The sequence below is a fragment of the Stegodyphus dumicola genome, chromosome 2 (assembly GCF_044657685.1).
Source record: "Stegodyphus dumicola isolate Sdum_Otavi_A_Nest chromosome 2, ASM4465768v1".
Lineage (NCBI taxonomy): Eukaryota > Metazoa > Arthropoda > Arachnida > Araneae > Eresidae > Stegodyphus > Stegodyphus dumicola.
The window spans coordinates 54,678,150-54,701,009 of NC_140769.1; the positions used below are offsets into that span (position 1 = coordinate 54,678,150).

At 31.2% G+C, this 22,860-nt stretch overlaps 1 protein-coding gene across 2 annotated transcripts in view; it reads right to left on the reverse strand.

Moving 5' to 3' along the window:
• Positions 1–10,902: 10,902 nt before the first annotated feature.
• Positions 10,903–22,860, reverse strand: part of Pdxk (pyridoxal kinase) — a 58,227-nt gene continuing 46,269 nt past the window's right edge. The window contains exons 8-11 of one of the 2 annotated variants that reach the window (XR_015039427.1): positions 22,438–22,556; positions 21,854–21,920; positions 21,580–21,758; positions 10,903–15,351 (exon numbers count right to left, since the gene is read on the reverse strand). Coding sequence is in view for 1 of the 2 variants with exons in the window: in XM_085810668.1 (XP_085666794.1) it covers positions 21,655–21,758; positions 21,854–21,920; positions 22,438–22,556 (290 nt within the window). In the remaining variant the exon portion in view is untranslated. Of the gene's footprint in view, positions 21,759–21,853; positions 21,921–22,437; positions 22,557–22,860 lie in introns of both variants that reach the window. The other variant, XM_085810668.1, reaches the window with a different exon arrangement.

The window sequence follows — 22,860 nt, forward strand, 5'->3', positions numbered from 1 at the left end:
CAAGTAAATAAACACTCGCGAGCAAACACAGAGTTATTACAATTGTCTGGTTAAAGATAGCCATAATGCGTTTAAAGTTAAGGGAACATTGTTATCATAATTATAGATGAACATAATATTATTTCTAGTGTTGCGGGGATTCTCATGAAAATTGTGTAGCAGGTGAACAAAATGGGCAGCAAATGTGCTATATTAAATCCTTGGTTGATTCTGTTACTTCTAATATACTAAAGACTATCGGAGATTTGTTGTAAATAAATTCGTGTTACAATACAACTGCTTATATTTTTATTCTTAAAACATTTGTGCTCATCAGATGTATAATAAAAGATATATCTCAATAATAAGATGAGACTCGCACTTTTGTTCATTATTATAAACATTAAAATAGGAAAGGCTGAAAAGTGATACTGTATCATTTAAATTGCAAAACCTTTTATAACCGTAATATTTTGCCCCCAAATAGCTGCATCTTTCCATATCCGAATATTCAGTGAACGAAAATTGCATGGGTCCTCGTTGCTCAGATCAATTGTCATGTACCACAGCGTATACTGCATTCTTTCATCTACTGAATTAATTACTAATAAACTGTTCCTAAAAGTCTACTATTAAACAAATCTGTTCTATAATGACAGTATTTCGTCTTAAATCATAAGAGCAGAATAAATTTTCAACACAACATAGCACTATTCAATTGCTGTTTGCAAAGAAAGATTTAGATGTGGGCAAGAAGAGCTTAACAAATAAAAGGGCGTCTGATTATTGTTGAGTATCTTAGCAGTTCTCAAGGATTTAAGCTCTAATATGAGGAATTTGTTTAATCATACAGATAAATGTACAGATAAAAACGAAAAGAAACGTATCATAATCTTTATGCTAGCTTTACCCATTCTTTGTTCTTTCGCAGCTGCGAATTGTAGATAGAACAGAAACATTCGAAAAACTCCTTGCTAAATGCTGCCCTCACGAATATTCGTGTTTGAAAATGAATATATTCTTGAAATCTAGGCTTTCGAAACGAATTTCAAGATTTACTACTCGAATACGTCACTATAGGAAGAGTGTTATGATTTCATACCAGCGCATGATTTAGATTAATTCGTATCAAATAAAATTAAATATAATTAAAATATAAAAAATAGACGCAAGTTACGCCCAAAACAAAAGACTGCAGTTAGATTGCAATAAACAATAAAAATCCATTAGTGAATTCAAAGATGAAAGTAGTTTTCTTTTCAGTATTGATAGGAGAGGATAAATAAGAGTCCATTTTTTTAAGGCGGAAAGATACAATTTAATTCAAACTTATCTCAAAATGATTGCACCGTTTATGAATACATTCATAAACTGGTATCAAATATTTCCAAAGTTTAAAAAAGCTATCTTTTGCATTTTGGGATAGATTTGACAAGATTATGACTAGTATACCGTAAAGAACTTTATACGTGTAATATGCGAACATATTTATTATATACACTCTTTTGCAAAAAAATCGAAGCACCATGAAGTATTTTTGCGATCGTGAAGAAATTTGGTATGCAAAAACATCTTGATCGAACATGCAAATGATCAAAGTTTCAAGGCAAATGAACAAGAATTGCGATCATAGCGCGCATTTCTAGTGCGCAATTCGCAAAGTATAAAACCAGTAACAGAAGAGGAAAATTTATCTTTTTTTTTTTTGTTGTTGTTGTTGCTGCCACCATAAAAAAAGCAATTAATGATGCTGTTACGACTAAATCGAAGACCTTACAGAAAACTAAATGACTTCGAACGTGGTCGCATTGTAGGGTTGCGAGAAGCTGGGTGATCATACCGAACAATAAGCCGCCACTTGCAATGTGCAGACACTGGTGTGCAAACATGTTAGCAGCAATGATTGCTACAAGGAAATTGCCGACAAAATGAAGGCTCTGAAAGGCCAAGGAGCACAAATGCGAGGCAAGATAGGATGATTGTTCGCTAAGCCCGAACCGCCCCAACGCTGTCATTGTCGACTATTCAACGCACTACAGCCATGTGTATACCTCCCGTGGTACCGTCCACCATCTCACGGCGCTTGTCTGAGGCGGGGTTACGCTCACAGAGGCCTTTAAGACGTTTGCCTTTGACCCCCACAACATCGGCGGAGTCTTCTGAAGTGGTGTCGCATCCGATCATCATGGCTGTCATCAGACTGGCATCGTATAGTGTTCAGCGATGAATCCTGCTTCAGTCTTGAAGCAGATAACCACCGTGTTCGTGTCTAGAGAGTAAAACAAAGGCTGATTGGGACCAGTGGTCCCAATCAGCCTTTGTTTTACTTTGTTTACAGCCATAACCCCTGGTGTAATGGTATGGGGCGCTATTTCTTATGACAGCTAGTCATCTTTAGTCATCCTCCGTACATCTTTAACAGCTTAACGATATATTGATACCATCCTGCAGCCGGTTGCATTACCCTTCATAGCACGTCCTCCTGGGGTCATTTTCCAACGAGATAATGCCAGGCCACATACGCTCGCATGTCTCTGGACTGTCTCCGTGCGGTTGATACTCTTCCTTGGCCAGCAAGGTCACCAGACCTTTCACCAATCGAGCATATCTGAGACTTGGTAGGCCGCCAGATTCAGGCATCACAAAATATCGCAGATCTGAGCGACAACTGATGAACGCGTGGCAGAATGTCGCGGGATGACATTAGAAACCTCTACCACTCTTTGTCTCGACGAATTCAAGCATGCATTGCCGCCAGGGGCGGTTCGACCAACTACTAATTTGAACACTGAATGGGTGATTATGAGCTGTGAACAGGTACTATGACATGGATTTTTTAATCCTTTTATTATCTGTGTATGAGCTATACACATATTTAATCTCATCAAAAACAACCACATCCTTCATAGTGCTTCGATTTTTTTGAAAAAGAGTGTATATTTCTATAGCACGACGTCTTTCCATCAGGCCTGGCTCTAGCATTTTCGGTGTCTTGGGCGATTACTGCTGCTTCCTGTAAATTAAATTTGATATTTAAAACTAATATATATCTTAATTACTTATTTAAAGTTGCAAGCATACACTTAACACTTGTAAAATATTATAGATGAAATCACTGATGATGTCATTATATTGCATACATTCAGCTTTAAGATCAGACTGATTGATGGCTGTCTGTTGTACCGTTAGTTGACATTTGTATTGCAATACGTTGCAAATTTTGCCAGTTTTCTCTAATGAGCTCTTATTTAGTTTTTCAAAATGATAAGCAAATGGTAAGTATACGCTCATCTTAATGGACTGCTGAAATCATTGCTTCAATGAAGAAATTTTTCTATTCATTTATCTATTCATGAAGAAATATTTTTTCAACTGCTTTGCTAGATTTACTAAAGTTTTATTGGAATGTTCTTACTTAAAAACAGTTTATCGAATTTTGTGGTTTTGAATATAGATTACAATACCATAAATAAAATACACAATGAATGAAAAATAAGAGTTCAGACACAACTTCTAGATGTAGAAATAAAAACTCGATTTTAAAATTAAAAAACTATTCTTTGGAAAGGTGCACGCTAACAAAAGCTAAACCTGTAAAATTATTGAAATAAAATACAAGAAAAAATCCCGTCTTGAAAGAAAGAATTAGTTTCAGCATTTACTTATCAACGTTATGTATCGCGCCAGATATCTAGACAGTGGTTTCGTGAGCAAGATTAACGGCATAATACAGTACAATATTTTAATATTTAAGTTCTTATCAAGATAATCGCCTTCAATAAATCTTCGCCTTAGGGAGTTGGCCTGCCTATGTTGCCTATGCCTGCAGTCGGGCCGGTTTTTAATCCATATTCAAACATCTTCCGTATTGGTGTTATTAACGTACGTTTCTTATTGCTTGTAGAAGAATATCTGGAGCGTCTGTTGTAGGAACTCCAATAAAAGTAACTAATACCAAATCTCATTTAAACCATGAATTGGAATAATATTCTAATTAAATTTTAACTGAATATTCATTTAAGAAGTTGAAAAGTAATACAAGACGCTTATTAAAAAATTTGTTCTCCTTTCGCAGCATTAGGGCGTTCAGTTACATAAGCTGATGCGCTGATGTTATCTTCATATCTGCATTAAATGCTTCTAAGACAATTCGTGCTTGTTTCTTTAAAAAAATTCAACATCCTACTTTGAGGTTAAGCACCTCGTCTAAACTTTAAAAGGCCACATAATTTCAAAAATCATATTCAGGCCAAACAATTATGCCTAGAGTAAATAAAATGTTATTGGTTCATTTCTAGCCATGATTTTTAACCAAAGGTTGGACAGTGTTTAAAACTATAGATACAGCTGCTGAAAGAATTACCAATCCCGAAACAAACCACTGGTACGAGGAGCGTCTAAAAATCGTAGCAATCACTAAAATAGTTGGTAAAAGCTGTCTGACTTTTCAAGGTACAAGCGACAAGTTGTTTGAATATAAAAACGGCATTACCCTGAAAACAGTTGAGTTCCTATTGAATCTGAATTTGACCCCTTTATGTATAATAGCACATGCGTAAAGTGATTAAAAAAGAGGAGACTAAAGTATACTACCTCGAGAAAAATATACAAAGCGAAGTATAGACCAGCTGCATCAAAGTGTGAAATCTCATTATTGACGAATTTAAAAACATATTTTTGCATAATTTTAGATTGCACTCCTGACATTAGTAAGGTAGAACAAATGACTCTTGTAAACAGATATGTTTCAAACAATAAATCTGATTGATGTCAATGGGATTGAAATAAAAATGAAGAAAACCTTTGTGGGTTTTCTACTAGTTAAAAGGTCCAAAGGGAAATAAAGAAATTATAATTAGGAATTAATAAACCTGAAAATATAATTGGAGAACTTAATGGCTTGGGTTTAAATTTACAGGAGATCAAGGAGCAAGGATATGACAACAGGTCCGGAATGAGGGGCAATAAAGCAGGAGTGTCATCTGGAATTAAATAATTTACTTCGTGAGCATTGTATGTTACGTATAGTAGCCACTCTCTAAATCTAATTATTAATGACACGGCAAATTCTTTGGAAGCCACTAGATTCTTCAATGAGGTCAAAAGGAATGTATTTATTTTTTTCGGCATCTACTTTTCAATGGACATTACTTCTAAAACGTGTTCAAGGATTAACTTTGAAACCATTGTCACTTGATGGGAGGGCAGCACCTTAGCAGTCAGTCTCATATTAAGCAGCAAGAATTCCTAAGAAATTAATTTAAAATAAATAGAGGACCGGTCATATGACCGTAGATATGAAAATCTTGAAGATATTTTAGATATTTGACGTTAAGAAAGTTTCTTAGATCTAAGGGCGCCAAACTTCAGAAGCGGTATGTTAGCTGTGAGTGCTTGAAAAATATTGATATGTTAAGTCCCACATAATCGAAATTTACACATATCGATTTTTTCTTACACTTAAAATATATAGTTCGTATTTATACTGTTTACATCTAAAATCCAAAAATGTTTACAATCCTTATTTCTAAAGAGACCAATTACAAAAGAACTTAAAAAAATTTAATTAAATAACCATATATACCATTGATATACTTACATATTATATATCGGGTTTTAACGACAGTTTCTTGCCACTGCAAATATCGTCTGGGCAAACAGTTCGCGCGTTCAATAATATTTTGTCAAACGATTTTTGGTACTTGAAAGAAAAGAGTTATTGTGAAATCAAAAGAAAATATCATTACAAAACGTCAGCTACGAATGTCACCAAATCATGTTTACAGCTTCATGTACTAATGCTGTATCACATGACATTTTGAAGGTTTACTACCGAAAGTTCAAAAACAAGGACTATGAAATTCAAGAAGCAGAGCGCTCTGGCCGGCCTACTGATATTGATGAGGCCGGCTTGCGAGAACTTGTGGAAGAAGATCAGGATTAGTATGCAACCACTAGAGAGCTTGCTAAGAAATTAGACATAAGTGATATATCCATTAGTCGCGCTATGCATCGCGTAAACTTGATGTACAAAACTAACTAATATCAGTTCAATCGCTGGGTGCCGCATGAGTTTACTCAAAAAGATAAGAACATACGTGTTCAGGCTTCCACTAATCTGATTGAATATCAACCCAAGGACAAAATTCTGGACTGGATCATCACTTGTGATGAAAAGTGGATTTACTTCAACCACATAGGCCGAAAAGGAGGTTGGTCTGCGACCGGTGACCCCGTCGGCAGCATCACAAAGCGCAATTTGACTAACAGGTCATGCTTTGTATCTGATGGGGATTGCCATGGAATTATCTACAAAGAGTATCTGGTAAAAGGTAAGACCCTAGACAGTAAGCTGTACAGTGAAATGCTAGTCCATGCTGAAGCTCGGAGCCTGATACGGCCCTAAGCTATTTGAGATATAGGGCCCTTTATAAGTCTGTTATAATATATTTTAATACTATTTATATTATATTTTAATTTCCTAGGCCCCCAAGAAAGTGGGGGCCCTAAGCTCTAGCTTGTGTAGCTTATATGTAAATCCGGCTCTGTTGATGCTGTTATCAAGGAGAAACTGAACTGAGTCAAACTGACATGCATGCAGCCGTAAAAAGGTAATGTTCCAACAAGATAATGCAAAACCATATGTGTCTGCATGCACCAGCTGGACTCTGTACGGACTCGAATGGGATCTTTTGTCATACCCATTATATAGCCATGACATTACTCCTTTGGACTTCTACATTTTTCACACCTGCAGCTACATCATGCTGGTGTTATCTTGCATTCTGCACAGGACGTCCGAAATGAGATTCATCTGTTTTTGGACTCGCGGCCACCTAGTTCTGGGCCGAAGACTTTGAAAAATTACCAAGACTTGGGCAGAAAACCATATATTTGGGTGGTGATTATTATCCGCACTAAGGAACTACTTTCATGTTTTTTTTTTTTTTTTTTCTAACTTTATTAAGAACTTTTTTGGAGGAAAACTTTCGTTACAACAAGATATATTTCATAACAGAACGGAAAATATCAGCATGTGTGAGAGTGCGATATTACAATATTCAAAGATTTCAGGGTTATGGAGGATACTTTTTTAAGACATTCATTACGGCAATCTATATATGCCGGCATGGCCTATGGAGAGCTATTTTTACAGGAACAAACAAGTGTATTATTGGACAGTTAAGACCTTTAATTTTAAGCCATTGTTTAACAAACAAAATAAAAAATGTATTATATTTAACTCTATTTTATCAGCGCAAAAGCAGCTATTAATCTCAAAGCAGGATTTTGCGTCGGTTCGCTATAAAGCGGGAATCACTTTTTAAATTGTTGCCATCAAATATCATCGCGTTGTATTATTTTTAAAGAAATAAAATAACGAAGAATCTGCATGCATGTACAGTGGAACCTCGAGATACGAGTTTAATTTGTTCCAGCTTTGAGCTCGTATAGCGAATTTGTCATATCTACAAACAAACTTCTCCAATGAAAATAATTTTATTTCACGTTAAATGAAAATCCAGTTAATCCGTTCCACAGCCCCAAAAATATCAACATAAAAATCAATTTTTCTAATAAATAACACTGGTAAATAAATAATATAACCGTAGTTTCCTAATAAATAACACTGGTAAATAATATAACATTCGCGATATGACGTTTGACTTCTACGCCAAAAACATCAGTTGAATCTGAAGGATATTTGCCATTCTCAAACACAACGCAGCAGAAGTGGAACAGCAAATTATGACCTCTCATCAAAAGACGCTACCACGAGATAAGAGTTTAATTTGTTCCAGCACTGAGCTGGTATAGCGAATTTCTCGCGTCTAGAAACAAACTTCTCCATTGAAAATAATGGAAATCCAGTTAATCCGTTCTGCAACCCCAAATATATCAACATAAAAATCAATTTTTCTAATAAATAACACTGGTAAATAATATAACCGCAGTTTACCTTTATGAAGAGTCCTGACTGGCGATAGGGTTGTGGGGAAGACGAAACGGGTTACTGTGGGAATGGAGAATCCCACTCTGATTCGGGAAGGCTCTCTCTTCTTGAGAATTTTACCCCACTAGAAGCACGTTCTTAGTCAAAATACCTTAACTTTCTTTTTTGCTTTACCAAAAACTTATCTAAAAAATTTGCTTCTGTCTCCTTTTAAAGATGCCTCTAAAATGCGACACCACATTGTCATTAGAAAGTTCATGGTGCGCCCACACACTGCTTTATTAGGGCAATTTTCTTCAAAAAAAGTTTTCACTTGTTCCCACTTTGCCAACACCTCTTTAATCTTGCTGGAAGAGAGGGCCTCATCTCCTGTTCCCCCCTTCCCTAACGAAAGCTCTCTTCTATCACCTCTTGTTCTTTGTGAAGTTCTTTAAATTCGTATGTTGCAAGTTCTTCACTAAGCATCATCCACATCCAGACTCATACTTTTCCCCAAAGATACAATTTCTTCGACTAGCTGCACTATGTTGTCACAGCTTGAGGTTTGAAACCTAAGTCAGGAATACTCTGAGGCAACAGATTTTTCCATGCTGAATTCAGGATCCTCACTGAGACTTCTTCCTTAGCCTTATCCGTGAGGTTTAAACAATTTAGAACGTTGAAGTAATCCTTCCAAAATTCTCTGAGGGTCAGGCTTGTATTTTATGTCACTTCAAAACACCTTTAAAACAAGGCCTTCGTGTACAACTTATTAAATTTGTAAATAACTTGCTGGTTCATTGGCTGGAGAAGTGGAGTGGAAATGGGAGGAAAAAACTTGAAATTTATGAACTAAATTTCCTCCAGAAAATCATCTTCAAGCCCTGGAGGATGTGCAGGAGCTTTATCAAGCATGAGCAACGCCTTGAGTGGCAACTTAGTATCGTGAAGGTATTTCTTCACTGAGGGACCAAAAACTTCATTGACCCATTCGATCAAAAACTGCCATGTTACCTAGGCTTTGCTGTTGGCCCGACACATCACATTCAGTTGGTTTTTGTGCATCTCCCCACTCTTAAAACTCATAGATTTTCTGAGAGGTAGAGGAGCAACGCCTCGATTTTACAATCTCCACTTGCGATGGCACAAAACAAGAGGGTAAGCCTATCTTTTATTGGCCTGTGGGCAGGCAAAGATTTCTACTCTTGCCTAATGTAGGTTCTCTTAGGCATTTTGTTAAAAAAAAAAAAAAAAAAAAAAAAGCTTATGTTTATCTGAATTCTTTCTTAATTTCAACGGCCATAGCTTTCATCTTTTTCTTTGCAGCACTATCTGAGACAAAAATCTTCTTGGGAGGCATCGTGAAATAATTATTTTCATGTTAAATGTAAAAAAACAATTAATTAACTCACAAGCAAACAAAGACGTAGGGCAAAGAATACCGAGTGATCTGACAAAGGGATTTCCTAACTCGAGCCTGATCTGGAAACACATCACGCATACCAACAGCTTGTCTCGTTACTCGAGTCAATTTACAGACGAAATTTTCTTTCATACTTTCCTCGTATCTTGAATTTCTCGTACCTAGAGGTGCTCGTATTTCGAGGTTCCACTGTATTTATATTACTCACATTGTGAAAAAACAACAGTACCTAGAGACATCAAATTTGGAATGACGTGGTTCTTATCCAAAAGCATGTGCACCTGGAAGATGAATATTTTATTTCTAATTTGTTTTATATTTTATGAAACCTTAATGAATTTTTCATTAACACATTCAAGAATTTGAAAGTGAGCAGTAGCAACACTGTTCGGAATAAAACACATTTATCTCCAGCGTGCGAGACTGTCTATTGGAAATTCTAATGATATGTTGTTTTTTTAATAATTTGTGATTTTGCTGTTGAATTTTATGTGGTATACGTGCAAAGAACATGACATTCAAGTTAGAAAATTAACACAGGAAAAAAGTTAATAAGAAAAAGAGAAAAAAAAAATTTAATTCCTCAGCCCTTCCTCCTGATCAGACACCTCTGTGAACAGCACAATTTAAACACCCACAGGAGATGATGACCTTTCATATACTGCATTTAAAAAAAGATTAAATTTTATTTGCTGGTAAATTTTTTATTTTTTAAAATATAGAAATCATACCATACATCAACTGAAACAAAGGAAGTGAAAATTTTTAAAAATGCACTGTTACAATCAGGATGCCCCAAATGTTCTAACAATGTAGCAATTAGGGATGATACTTAAAAAACACCCTTAATGAATTCTGGAGGAAAATATTCCCAAAGATTAATTTCTGAGGACATGAGTAAGGTTATTTGATGATGGCGAAGCCACAAGGGTTATTTTCCAAAAAGGGATGCCTCCGTGAATGATTTTCCGAGGAAAACTGGCTCATATTCACGTTGTACATGAGAAAAACCAAACAAGCCATTTTCCTGAGTTTAAACTCAAAGCAGCTCAAACTATCAGTATTTAACTATCTTACCATTCAGTCATTGGTGGGGTCTCGAAGATCTGGGAGCTTATAAGCATAACACATGGAACCTGACTGACTAAGTGACAAGGAAGAATCACATTCAAGAATGCAAATGATTTAATGAACTGCAACGTTTCATACTGTCTCTATGAGTTGATGCAGAACTCATTTTCTAATTATTATGAATAACAAGTTTGTAAGAAAATTAATTTGTTTTGAAATAACTTATACATTGATTAGAATTTGCAATAAGGGATGTGAATATAGTCAATTCAGTTAATATAATTGCCATTATAAATTCTTTTTGAAGTGACTTATACATTGATTAGAACCTGTTATAAGGGATATGAATAGAGTCAATTCATTTAAATCACTTTATAAACGTAATTCACCATTATAAATGTAATAAAAATCTCATTGCATTTATGGTTCCTCTAAATCAAAATGAATACTTAAAAAAATACAAATGTAGCATTTTATTATAAAAACAAAACAACACTTTCATACTACAAAATATTTTATTAAATAAATGTAAAGAAACTATCTGGTGTCATAAAGCAGTTTTTAATAAATATATTGCTATAAAGTAATAAGCTCACAATACAGATGCAGCAACTAGTTACATGTGCTTCAGTATATTCAAAAATAATTAACAATATATAACAGAACAATAGCTGTTCATACATAAACCATAAAGCAAATGCTGTCCAATTCCACGACGAATCACAATAAGATTAAAATAATTACAATAAAATTAAAATAATTAAAACATATAACTTTAATATAATCTATATTGAGCATTTAACATAGCTAATTAAGACATAATTTAGGAATTCAAAAGTTTGTCTTTTTCATACCATTACCTAGAATTTAACTATTCTTATGGATTTTCTTAATGAATTGATATTTGAATACATGCACAACAATTAATAAAAACTTCAACAAACAGCCATTTAGAAAAATTCATGCTTATTCATTATGAAATTAAAACTGCTAAGAATAGTCATTTAATTTTTACTATTACTAGACAAAATGTTATTTTAACAAATTCCACAAAAACTTTATAAAGGCATTCAGTGAATTTCAAAAAAGAAGCATTACTTTAAAAACTAAAGAATTCAATTCTGATTTATAACTTAGTTTTATTGTACAGCACTTGTTTCTAATATTGACACACTCTTATTTATTAATTATAATTAAAAATGAATGCTTGCCATAAATTAGAACACAGTTAAGAATTAGATATATAAAAGGTACAATTTTCTAACAATTTAGCACTTTTGATTTTTTGAGGGACTATGATTAATGTATAAAATTTGTCTTAATTACAATATACATCCAGATACCAAAACTGTAACAGATTTTTTTAAGGATAAACTGTGACATAGAATTAATTCACTCTGCATTAACAATTAATTTAGGTTGAAATTCTACCCTTATACATAAATAACAACATTGATAAATTATAAGTATCTATGAAGCAAGAATGCACATTTGTAATTGTGTGTACATATATATACATGTGTGTGCATGTATAATAGTACTTATAAATATCTATATCACAAAAACATATATCAACTTACATATAATTTGCTTTCAGCACATTTTTCTGCCTTTCATAAAATAACAATATTAGAATAAGTTTGAAAAAAGCATTTTTCAACAAAAGTTTAATTTGAAAGGATAAATAATTAATTTTAAGTATGTACACACATACACAGATTTATTGCACTTCAACTATATACACTAATATATAAAAGTGTAAAATTATAACACTCACCAGTAGAAGTTACCCGTTTGGCTATGTATTCTGTGAATGAAAACACAAAGAAAAAAGCATTGTTTATGAATTCGGAAAACAGTTAAGATTTCAAAATGCTGGACATCTACTACCAGAAAATTTTACTAAGTTTTACTTAGCATTGGAAATACAAAAAGCATAATATGTGCAATTCCTTCATGATTAAAATATTTAGCACAAAACCAATTTAAGAAATCTTCAATCTTAAGATATTTTTAATGCCACATTGTGAAATTAGAAAAAAAAAAAAAAAAAAAACTTTCATACACATTTATACGCATACATAATTCATACTCATTCATATTCTGACAATTTTAATAGCAAATTCAGCTTTTCAAATATAAATAACAGCATTTCTTTATGCAGTTTTACAAATCACTTAAAATAATAAAATTAAAAAAAAAATTGCTTAATATGGCAACTATAAATAAATCACAGTTAATTCAGGATTTTTATCTAAATCGATGCATTTTGTAAATAAATTTTTACTTAATTCTACAATTTCTCTGTTATAAAATCTTAAGCATTAATATGCAATACATAATTATGCCACATTTGCAAGCTTAGGTCATGAATTTTACTTATTAAATCACACATAAGTACCTGAGAAATGTGGGAAATTTTCCTATATTCCTATTTTTTAAGTCACCTCATTCTTAGTAAAATATATTCTAAGTGCAACTCATTGCAAATAGTTTTTTTCATAATGCTCAACAGAAAAATATTTTCATAATTTAAATTGATATGAATATATTAAAAAATAAAAATAGAAACTACTTAATACAATATTGCTAAATGCCATTTTTCTTCTGTCTAGTTTCATGCCAAATATCTAATGTATTTCTATTGTTTTAAATATTGTACTTGTATACTTCTTATGCACGTACACGCATTTCATGCTATTATGTCTAAATTGAAAAATAAATATACTGAATACTTAAATTCAAATATAGAAAAGTAAGAAAACAAACCTAGGAAAAATAGGAATGATCAAAGGGTGGATGTAAAATCAAAAAGGAGAAGGAATGAGTAAACAATAAATTACAGATAGTGTAAGATATTTGTTTTAAATTGAATATAAAAAATTATGTAAGAAAAAGAGAGATATTACACAGACAAATGTTAGAAAGCTAAAATTTACCAACATAGAAAAAGTAGCTGCACTAATGTAGTACATCATGCTAAGATAACACAAAAATGCTTTAAAAACATTACAGGATGCATAAATTTATTCAGAATTCAGGCTGAATAAATTTGATTAGAGTAGTAGTAAATAAATAAAAGCTAAGGATCACAAAACAAAAACTTTGCTGTATTGTTGAGTTATTTAAAAAATAATAAGATGAAATAAAGTCTAGCATGTGTTATTAAAAACAAAATGTCTAAAAACAAATTATATGTCCCATTAAATGATATAACATGGATTGTAAATCTAATGCACAATAGTCAACAAGAAAACATTATAAGAATAAATTATAAAGCAATTCTTTCAAACAGCGCATATGAATTTTGTAAACTGAAACATATTGTGCCAGGAAAAGCAAACTTTCATTGCAATAGAAAAATAAGTGTATGCTACCTAATGTCTATTATAGCTTGATGAATCGAAGCAAATAACAACCATTTCCAATCCTTTCCAGAAGAATTTGTTCAGCAACTCTTTATATTTAAGAAAAAGAGCATCCAAATGCTAGTAATTTACGAGTGACCAGAAGTAGGTCATTGAAAATGTTCTTAACTCAGCCAGTTATTTAAAAAAACCTCTTCAGGAACATAGTAAAACAATATGCTTTGTTACTAAATATGATTTCCTTGCTTACTAAGGCCAAAAACAAATTGCTGTACTATGTTTTAAAGATAGAGTGGATAAAAGTAACAGGCAGTCAAAAACATGCTATTGAAGAAAGACTAGATAATGAACCAGATGATTTACATTTACAAATTTTATATTTCAATATATCAAATATATGAGTATCTTTACAAATTACATAACACAAGCATTATCATAAATGTCAATGAATGTAAGCATGTGTATAACAAAGTAAAGAAACTTACATACATGTAGAGAAAATCTGACACACTGTAATAGCTCTATTATTATACTGTATAGAAAATTAAAAAAAAAAAAATCTCATTTTAGTAAATTAATACAAATTATTTATGATCCTTCTTATTATAGCCCCTGTTGTTTAAATGATATTAAGATTATTGCTAAGTTTTAATTAAGAAAAAGTTAAGAACTTCCATAGCAGACATATTTATTTCTTCCATACAGTTTATGCTGCCATTGTTTCAAATAAAGAATAAAAAATTAGAAGCAAGAATTATAGAATTTAAAGCTTCCTATCCCAAGGATTTTCACAGTGTAACATTAAACTTACAACTTTTTTACAATACGACTAACTTTCTTGTTAAAGTATGCAAAGGAAATCTTATTTAAAAGCTCTTCTTAAGACAGGCAGAATAAAAGTAATTCATGTTAGGACTGGCAGTCAGTTGGCAATGGTTTGAGACATGAGTTGGCGTTATTTAAATAAAGAGCTGCAATAATATGGAAGAGCATAATTTTATTTAGCTGATTAGCATTCTTAATACAAATAAATCTTTCTTTCCCCCCTGGCTTTACTTCTTTGACCATGACTACTGTTGCTTTATGAGCATTTCCTACTGCAATTAATTCTGATTAATACAGTCTGCTGTATTTTTATAAGTATTTCTACATTTCATAATGTAAAGCTTATAATTATCTGCTTATCATGAAACTAGGAAGAAGTACAAGATATCTCAAATATATTACTTAAAAAATATCAAAAATATAAAAAATATCTTCTCTAATAATTTTGTAAACATTTATCACATGTTTATTGAATAAAGATTAAAAAATTGCACACAAAGGGAAAAAAGTTCATTCATGTCAAAAATATGAAAATTACATTGCTTGATAGCTAACACAAAGTACACCTTTTAATATATGCACAGATTAAGTACAAGATTATTCATAACTTATATAATTAAAAAAATGTCAATCTATATGTATAAACATATATATATATATATATATATATATATATATATATATATACTTGTATTGCATTTCAATAATTTTGATTACACAGAAATTCCCATCAAGAACACAAGTTAAAAGAGCTGAAAAAAGGGGAAGAAGAATGATTAAAAAGTTTGAAAACAATTCATACTAGAACAACTCTTCTATGGCAACACAGATTACATATCATTAATTTAAAACATTCATAGATTACTCCAACATATAATTAAACTGTATGAAAAATGCTAATTGTAAAGATTCTACTTTCCAAGCATGGATGATTATAAATTAACTTTTATATTATTTAAATATATATATTATATGTGTAAATATTAACAAGTATGTATAGATTTGGATATTTTATAATTAACATTTTAGAGCTTAAAGAAGGCAATAAATATTTTTGCATGAAAAATTTAAATGTGATCAATTCAATTTTACAGTGTTTTGATTTAAAAAAAAATAGCATTAAATTCTAACAGGAAAGGGTAAAACAATTTTATAACAACAGTTGCTCAAAACATAAAGTTCTTAAGCATTTCTCAAAAATAACTAAATCACTGAATTTAAAGGTAATTTTTAAAAGAAAAAAAAAACTCATAATAGCAGTCTTAACAATTTTTTTTGAAAGAGAAAAATTGACCTTATTTAAGGCACAGGAAGAGTGCTTATTATATAAAATGGAAGACTGATGTTTCATTTGCTATTAGATTGTGCTACCAGCACATGTATTTAAACATACTTTAACTTGAAAAATTAAATAGTATTCTATATATCAGTAAATATAAAAACAATACTAGTAAATTTATTAACATTAGCAAAATAAATAGTATTAGGAAATATAGGTAGTAATATATTATTAAGTATAAAAACTGCAGCTACATAAATTCATATTAAATAAAATGCAAACAAATATGCAGCATATTCATTAGATTTTTATATACAAAGCTCAATACATTTTGAAAATTTATATATATAACTATATATATAAATTTATATATAAAGTCATAAACACAAAATTACTAATAAATTTCAAACAAATAACATGCATTTTAAATAATAATCTCTTTTAAAGCAACAATCTTTTAGCACTGGATTTCATTTTGTAGTTCTTAGAGAAGGCTTCAGTAAAAACAAAACTTATTGCTTATCATTTAATTTAGTAAACCTGCTAGATTTGCTTATTTCAGATTTATTTAATTTACATAAAAATTTTTTTAAAAATTAATTCTGCAAAAATTAGTGATTTTAGAGCAAGTACATAAAAGCTGTATTTTCATCATTTAACTGTTACTGCATAATATTCTTGAATATATTTTACATTCAGTTGGTTAAAACACATTTATGAATAGAATTCATAAAAACAATTTTTAAAACCACATTTAATCAAATTTAACAGATTCTTGTAAACTGCATTTTATTTCCATGAGTTACATAACAGAAGACAGAAGCACAGCAGAGCAACTCTCCTTTTATTTAGTTATTTTATTTAAAAACACATTAGTACACAATATTTTATTTTAAAACACAGATGTGAATTCTTATAAAATAAATTTATTCTTAGTTTTCTTACAACTAGCAGCTTTGTGTTCCTTTTAATTTGTAACAAAGATTTTTCACATCTTGACAATATTTATGGATGGCACCAAATTCTTTAGTATAAAGACATACACAGGGTTGCCACTCAAAGAGGAGAATGAAATTCCCTGACTTTTCCAGGTTTTCCAGGTATGTTTCGAGAAAATTCCAGTCTATCCGCGTAATGTACGTTGGCTGTGCTAAGAGGTAAATTAATTATGGTATTACTTGTATTGTGTAGCAAATTCACTTAATTATTCAATAAATCCCAGAGGACATTTATTCTTAATTATTCTTGGTACACTTTGTTTGATAATTTTGTTTACTTTTCCGCTTAAAAAACTTAATAAAATTTAAGATATATACATTGGATAACAACTGTACGTTTTATTTAATTATTACTCATGATCATCCCCAGTTCAACACGAAGCTAATCCGGTTCTTATAAATCACAACGCAATGCTAAAAGTTAGGTTAGATTTTAGGTAAATTTAATTTGTGTGAGGTGTATTCTTAAATGGCACCTTAACACTTGAAAACACAAATATAATTATAATAGGAGTTGTTTTCTCCACTGGAGATTGAAATTTGAATCTGCCCAATCTGGAATAAAATAAGGCTTTTTTTGCAGACATTCTGCAGCTAAACGAAAGAAAGAAATCTATTTAATGATTTTTTTTTACTAAATTGAGGTATTTTATATTTATTTCGCAGCATACATAAGGAAAAAATATGTGCATTAAATTTCGTGATGTCATCATACTGCTAGAATTAATTTCAGGATTATGCCAGACAAAATTTCCTGAAATTTGGAAATATTATTTACTAATGATAAATAAATTTAGAGGGAAGAAGCAACATTTAATGATATGAATAACATAAAAATAAAGATAATTACTTAAAAATTTAATTAGAATAATCAACGATATTTTAGCGAATATAGTTATATATGGTTATCCTAGATGATTGATTACTATTTTTTTATTTTACTGCAAAATGACAAGGTATTTATTAAAAAGAAAGGAAAAGAAAAAAAAGATTTTGTGGTAAAATCCTAGTATACGATACGACCTTCGCATGATTTTGAAAATTAAGAACGTCTATGTAAAAAGCGAAGGGAAAATTTGCCAAGGGATTTCACGACAGAACGGCCAGAATTTCCCTCTCCGCGATGTGTACAGGAAATTGAGAAACACGTGTTAAGAAGAAACGTTCTTTCACAAAAAAGAAAACTACGAAAATCCGTTTTAAAATTATTGCGAAAATCCAAGAAAAAACGTTCTTTGATAAAACGTTTCTTCTTGGATTTTTCACAATAATTTTAAAAACGGATTTTCGTAGATTTATTTTTCCCCCGTCAAAATAACTAATCCATGAATTAATTTACTTGCGCCAAAAAATATTTTCTTTTCCTTTAGAGTTTAAAGACATTTTAAACGATATTCATTTTATGAACTCTTAATAACGTGACCTTCGAACTTCGACACCGGTTTCGAGCTTTGGCGACATATATATCGCGCATGCACAGCTGTTTCCCGCTATGATGGAACCGAGCCACGTCTGTTGCAGAGAAGTTTTCCTTCTTTACAATACATACTTTTTTAATTCTAACCTTCATGGTACCGTATACTAGGATTAAACCCATTTTGTTTCATACGAGAACAGGTACTTTCTTTGGTTCATTCACTGCACATGCGATTCTCGAGGTTACTGGAAACCAAAAGTTGCGGGAAACTTGCTTGCCTTTCTAAAAAGACAATCAAATTGAAGCTGCGAAAATTGGCTCTATGCCAGCTGCCCGAATGACACTCACATGATACACAATTCGCCAAAAAAGTGATCTCTTCTGACGTCGGCGCAAAACTCGCCTTTTTTGGCGGGATCATTGTATGAAATTCCCTGACTTTTCCAGATTTTGACTAAAACACTTAAATTCCCTGACATTTCCCTGAATTTTTTGGTCAATTTCCGAATTTCCTGACTTTTTCCGGTTTTCCAGGTAGCGTGGCAACCCTGCATACATTTAAATTAGGAGGAAAGATTTAAGTTTTGGATGATGAATATCAGAGTGCCTGCTTCAAGGCCATATGCACTTGAATGGTCTTATGTGTTCAGAGTGCATATGGCCTGCTTCAAGGCCATGTTGCTAACTTTGATTCTCTAGCAGTTAAAATTATGTGGTGTTGAGTAATTCTTGCCATTAGGCTTGTTTATGCCCAATTTGGTCAGAGCCAGCTTGCATGCTAGTTAACTGTGAAGCTGTTACCATTATCTTTGAGTTAAGCCAAAAGTGTTGACTTCTGTAAGCATGAATTAGTGCCTTTGGTTGGTTAGTTCCTAAACTTCATTTGGATTAATAAATGGGTCCTTTGCACCCTTTCCTTGTCTCTGTGATACTTACAAGAGATAGAGATAATTCGCATGTCATCTTTTAGAGTTTTTGGATCTAGTTTATGTTACCAAAGTTTCACAAAACTCCCTAGTGGCACCTGATGATTTGAAACAAATCATCTCAGGAAACAGCAAAATTTACTTTTGCCCTCTCAATGCTGCAAGTTCTGCTGACTGCAGTTAATCCCATGAAGGGATTTGGATTTATTATTGATAAAATAAAGGCTAATATGAAACCAGCAGTCATTTTTGATGGGAAAAACTATGTGACAAATTTTCTCGAACAATTAAATTCCCATTTCCTACTACATCCAGCGCCAGTGGCACAAAAAGTCACTATACTGCTGCACTTCAAGTCCAGACCACCACATGGTATACATGCATTGGGAAATTTGAGTTAAGTGAGCTAGGAAGCAATATCTACACATCTGAGAATTTAAAAAATGCTCTTATTAAAGCATTCCCCATTGTAAAAGACAAGGCCAGGTTCGAATCAGAGCTATATTAGAATCAGAGCTATATCTAGATTATAGTCGAGGGCTTGACAGATTTTCTCTTATGCAAAGTACAAATTTTTAATTTGTTGTACAGCAACAGGCCAGATGAAAATATTATTCAAGTTATTTGGCTAAGGTTACAACCCCCAATCAAAGATTATTTTGAGCTCCCAAATCCAACAACATAGGAAAGTCTATTCTAATTAAGCAGCAAGTTCCCAAAGAGACAAATGGCAGAAAAAAAAAAAAAAATAGCGGGTTATGATGAGAGGCCAAATGAGCAAAGTTTTAGAGCAACACCTCAGTGAAAAACTGCAGTTTGTGTCAAAAAAATAATCTGAGAGTACAAGGAAGAATTTAACCACGAGTGAAGGTCACTAAACTTACAGGCAAAAGAAAAATCAAGAGGACAAGTTAAACTAGGAATGGCACAAGAGGACACAATCTCTCTCTGGAATAAAAAAAATCCTTCAGAAGTTCAAATAAATATCATAATGATGAAAAATTTGGAGCTGCCAATTGTGCAGGTGTTACTGAACAATATCCCTGCAGAAGCAATGATCGATACACAAACTCAATGTAGTTTTATTTCAAAAATGTTTTTAACTTGCGAGGGACAAATGTTAGTGCCACACAAGGCAAGCAGTATACATGCATTGGTAAGATGTTATTACATGTATATGTGTAGGATGAGACAGAAGAAGTTATTTTCTCTGTTGTAAGAAATGTTCAAGCCGCCGTAATTTTAGGGGTAGGTTTTCCGAAAGTGGCAGAGATCTCAATTTGCAAAGATACTCTAATGCATCACTTAGGAGAGTGAAGGTTCCATAAATGCTTATTAGGTAACATATTGTTACGTACTAACATATGTACAGCATGATATGTGTGATGAAAGGAATTTACAAGCTTAAACAGTATCAATTTTAAAAATGAATAATGTAATATTTTTATTTGGTAGTTACTTAAATTTCTACTTTGTATAAACTATACCTTTTAAAAATGTTAGCATGATTCTTTAGAAGTTAAAAAAAAAAAAAAAAAAAAAAAAATCGCATTTATTACTGTAATCTTTGTAATTCCTGAAATTTTTATGAACTCCTACAATTTACTCTACAACTACCTAGTAAAATCTCATCTCATTTAGAAGTGATTAACGTACTACTTTAATGATAAACATCAGATGCAATTTTTTAATATATACATGAAATATTATTAAACAAAAACTTACTACAGATAAAGAAAAGCCTATTAGCATGAGTAACGAATAGGTTTAGCACAAACCTTTAAAAACTTTTCACACTTAAAATATACTAAGATTTTCTTGAATATGATCATATAATTTTAGTAATGACAAAGAAACTATAGATCTGATATAAATAAAACTGACAACACAAATTTTTATAAAAAAATATGAAGTTATTTTAAAATATGTGATTTTCTCTTCTTCTTATATAACAAAAAGGTATTAAATATCTCTAGAACCATTACTGGTCAAAAATGTTTCGAAATAACATTTTTAAATATGTCTAAAGTTCCTGAAAATACCATTTGTTAGCCCCTGATGCATTTTCCCTCTTATTTTAAATTACGCTGTCTCTTTTTTAAGTCATTATAACTTAAGCAGATATGTAAGAACATTTTCAGAAATATCAAATGGTATAAAATTATGATTAGTCTAACAAATCTCAGTTTTAAAGTATAAGAATACTCCTCATATAATTTTTCAGGAATTTATTTTTAAGTTTTATTCTCTCTATTAAAATTAATTAAATCTAAAAATAATAAAAGAAATGATCTACAGTGCTTCCTCTTCCTAAACAAGAACATAATTAATTTTATAATTCTGAGTAAATATACACACACATTTAAGCATTGGTGGACAACAGTATCTATCTAGAAGGATGGAGAAAATTCTCATCCCATATATAACGAAAATCATCACAGTTTTCGACATTTTAAAATTGTTGGTGGGTTTTCAATGTCATTCTTACTCTGTATTAATTTTAATTCCATTGAAGCAGAACAAGATGGGTCTTTCAAAGCTGCAATAAAATACAAATTAATCGTGAAAAATATTTAAAAAAAAAAAAAATCTCAATACACATTCTTTCACTTCTGTTAATACATAAAAACATACCTGATGCATAATCTAATGTTCTTTCTAAAACACGTTTCAATGAATTGATAGTTCTTTCACAGGAAATCTTAAACAAAATAGAATAAAACTGTTTTTTAATTAAATATACTATAAATTTTCTTTGAAATATTATTAGATGTAAGATTAAAATCCTATTTCATAAAAGATAATGCAATTCAGAAAGTTAGACAAATAGCATTCAAACTAAAAAAAAAGAGAGAAAAGAAACACTCTTCATTAACATATATTTTTTCTATGTCTATGTATAACGTCAATGTTTTTCTACATCTATTGATTATGTTCAACATTACTTTTTGACACTGACTATAATTTTCAAATCTAGACATTCGTATAATTAAATTCATAAAAAAAGCAAAATCTACAGTATTTTAGTCAATACAAACATAATTCTTGATTTAATCAGATTCTGATTTAAAGAAAATTGATATCAATTTTTATCGCAAGTGATTTTTTTCATGATTTATATGCTCCTTTAAAATTCACTATGCATGGCTAAGTAAAAATTAAAATTAAAAAAAAATATTATTATTTATGATATAGTAAGAACATAAGTTAATACTTACAACTAAATCTCCATTAGTCCTTGCCATCCAAGCTAAAAGCAAGGCTGAAAACAAGTCTCCAGTGCCAGTAAATATTGCATCTAACTTTGGAATTTCCATTGAAACAATAGTTCGGCCATCTACAATTAACAATAATAATAAAAAGAAAAACACTGAAATATAAACTGTCACATTATCACAATACACATTAATAAACACAAAATTTGCCTTTCCAAAGTACCAAAACGTAGGTAATCAAAAATTGAAAAAATATCTCAAATTTATTTAAAAACAAAGATGGTTAAAAAAAATTCTTTCAATCAAAACTTAAATATGGCTACAATTTACCTGAAATTAAATACTTAGCAGAAAAACAATATACAGTAAAACCCAAAACGTTAGCATACAGATAACTGGAACTCAAATTATTTAGATTGCATATTC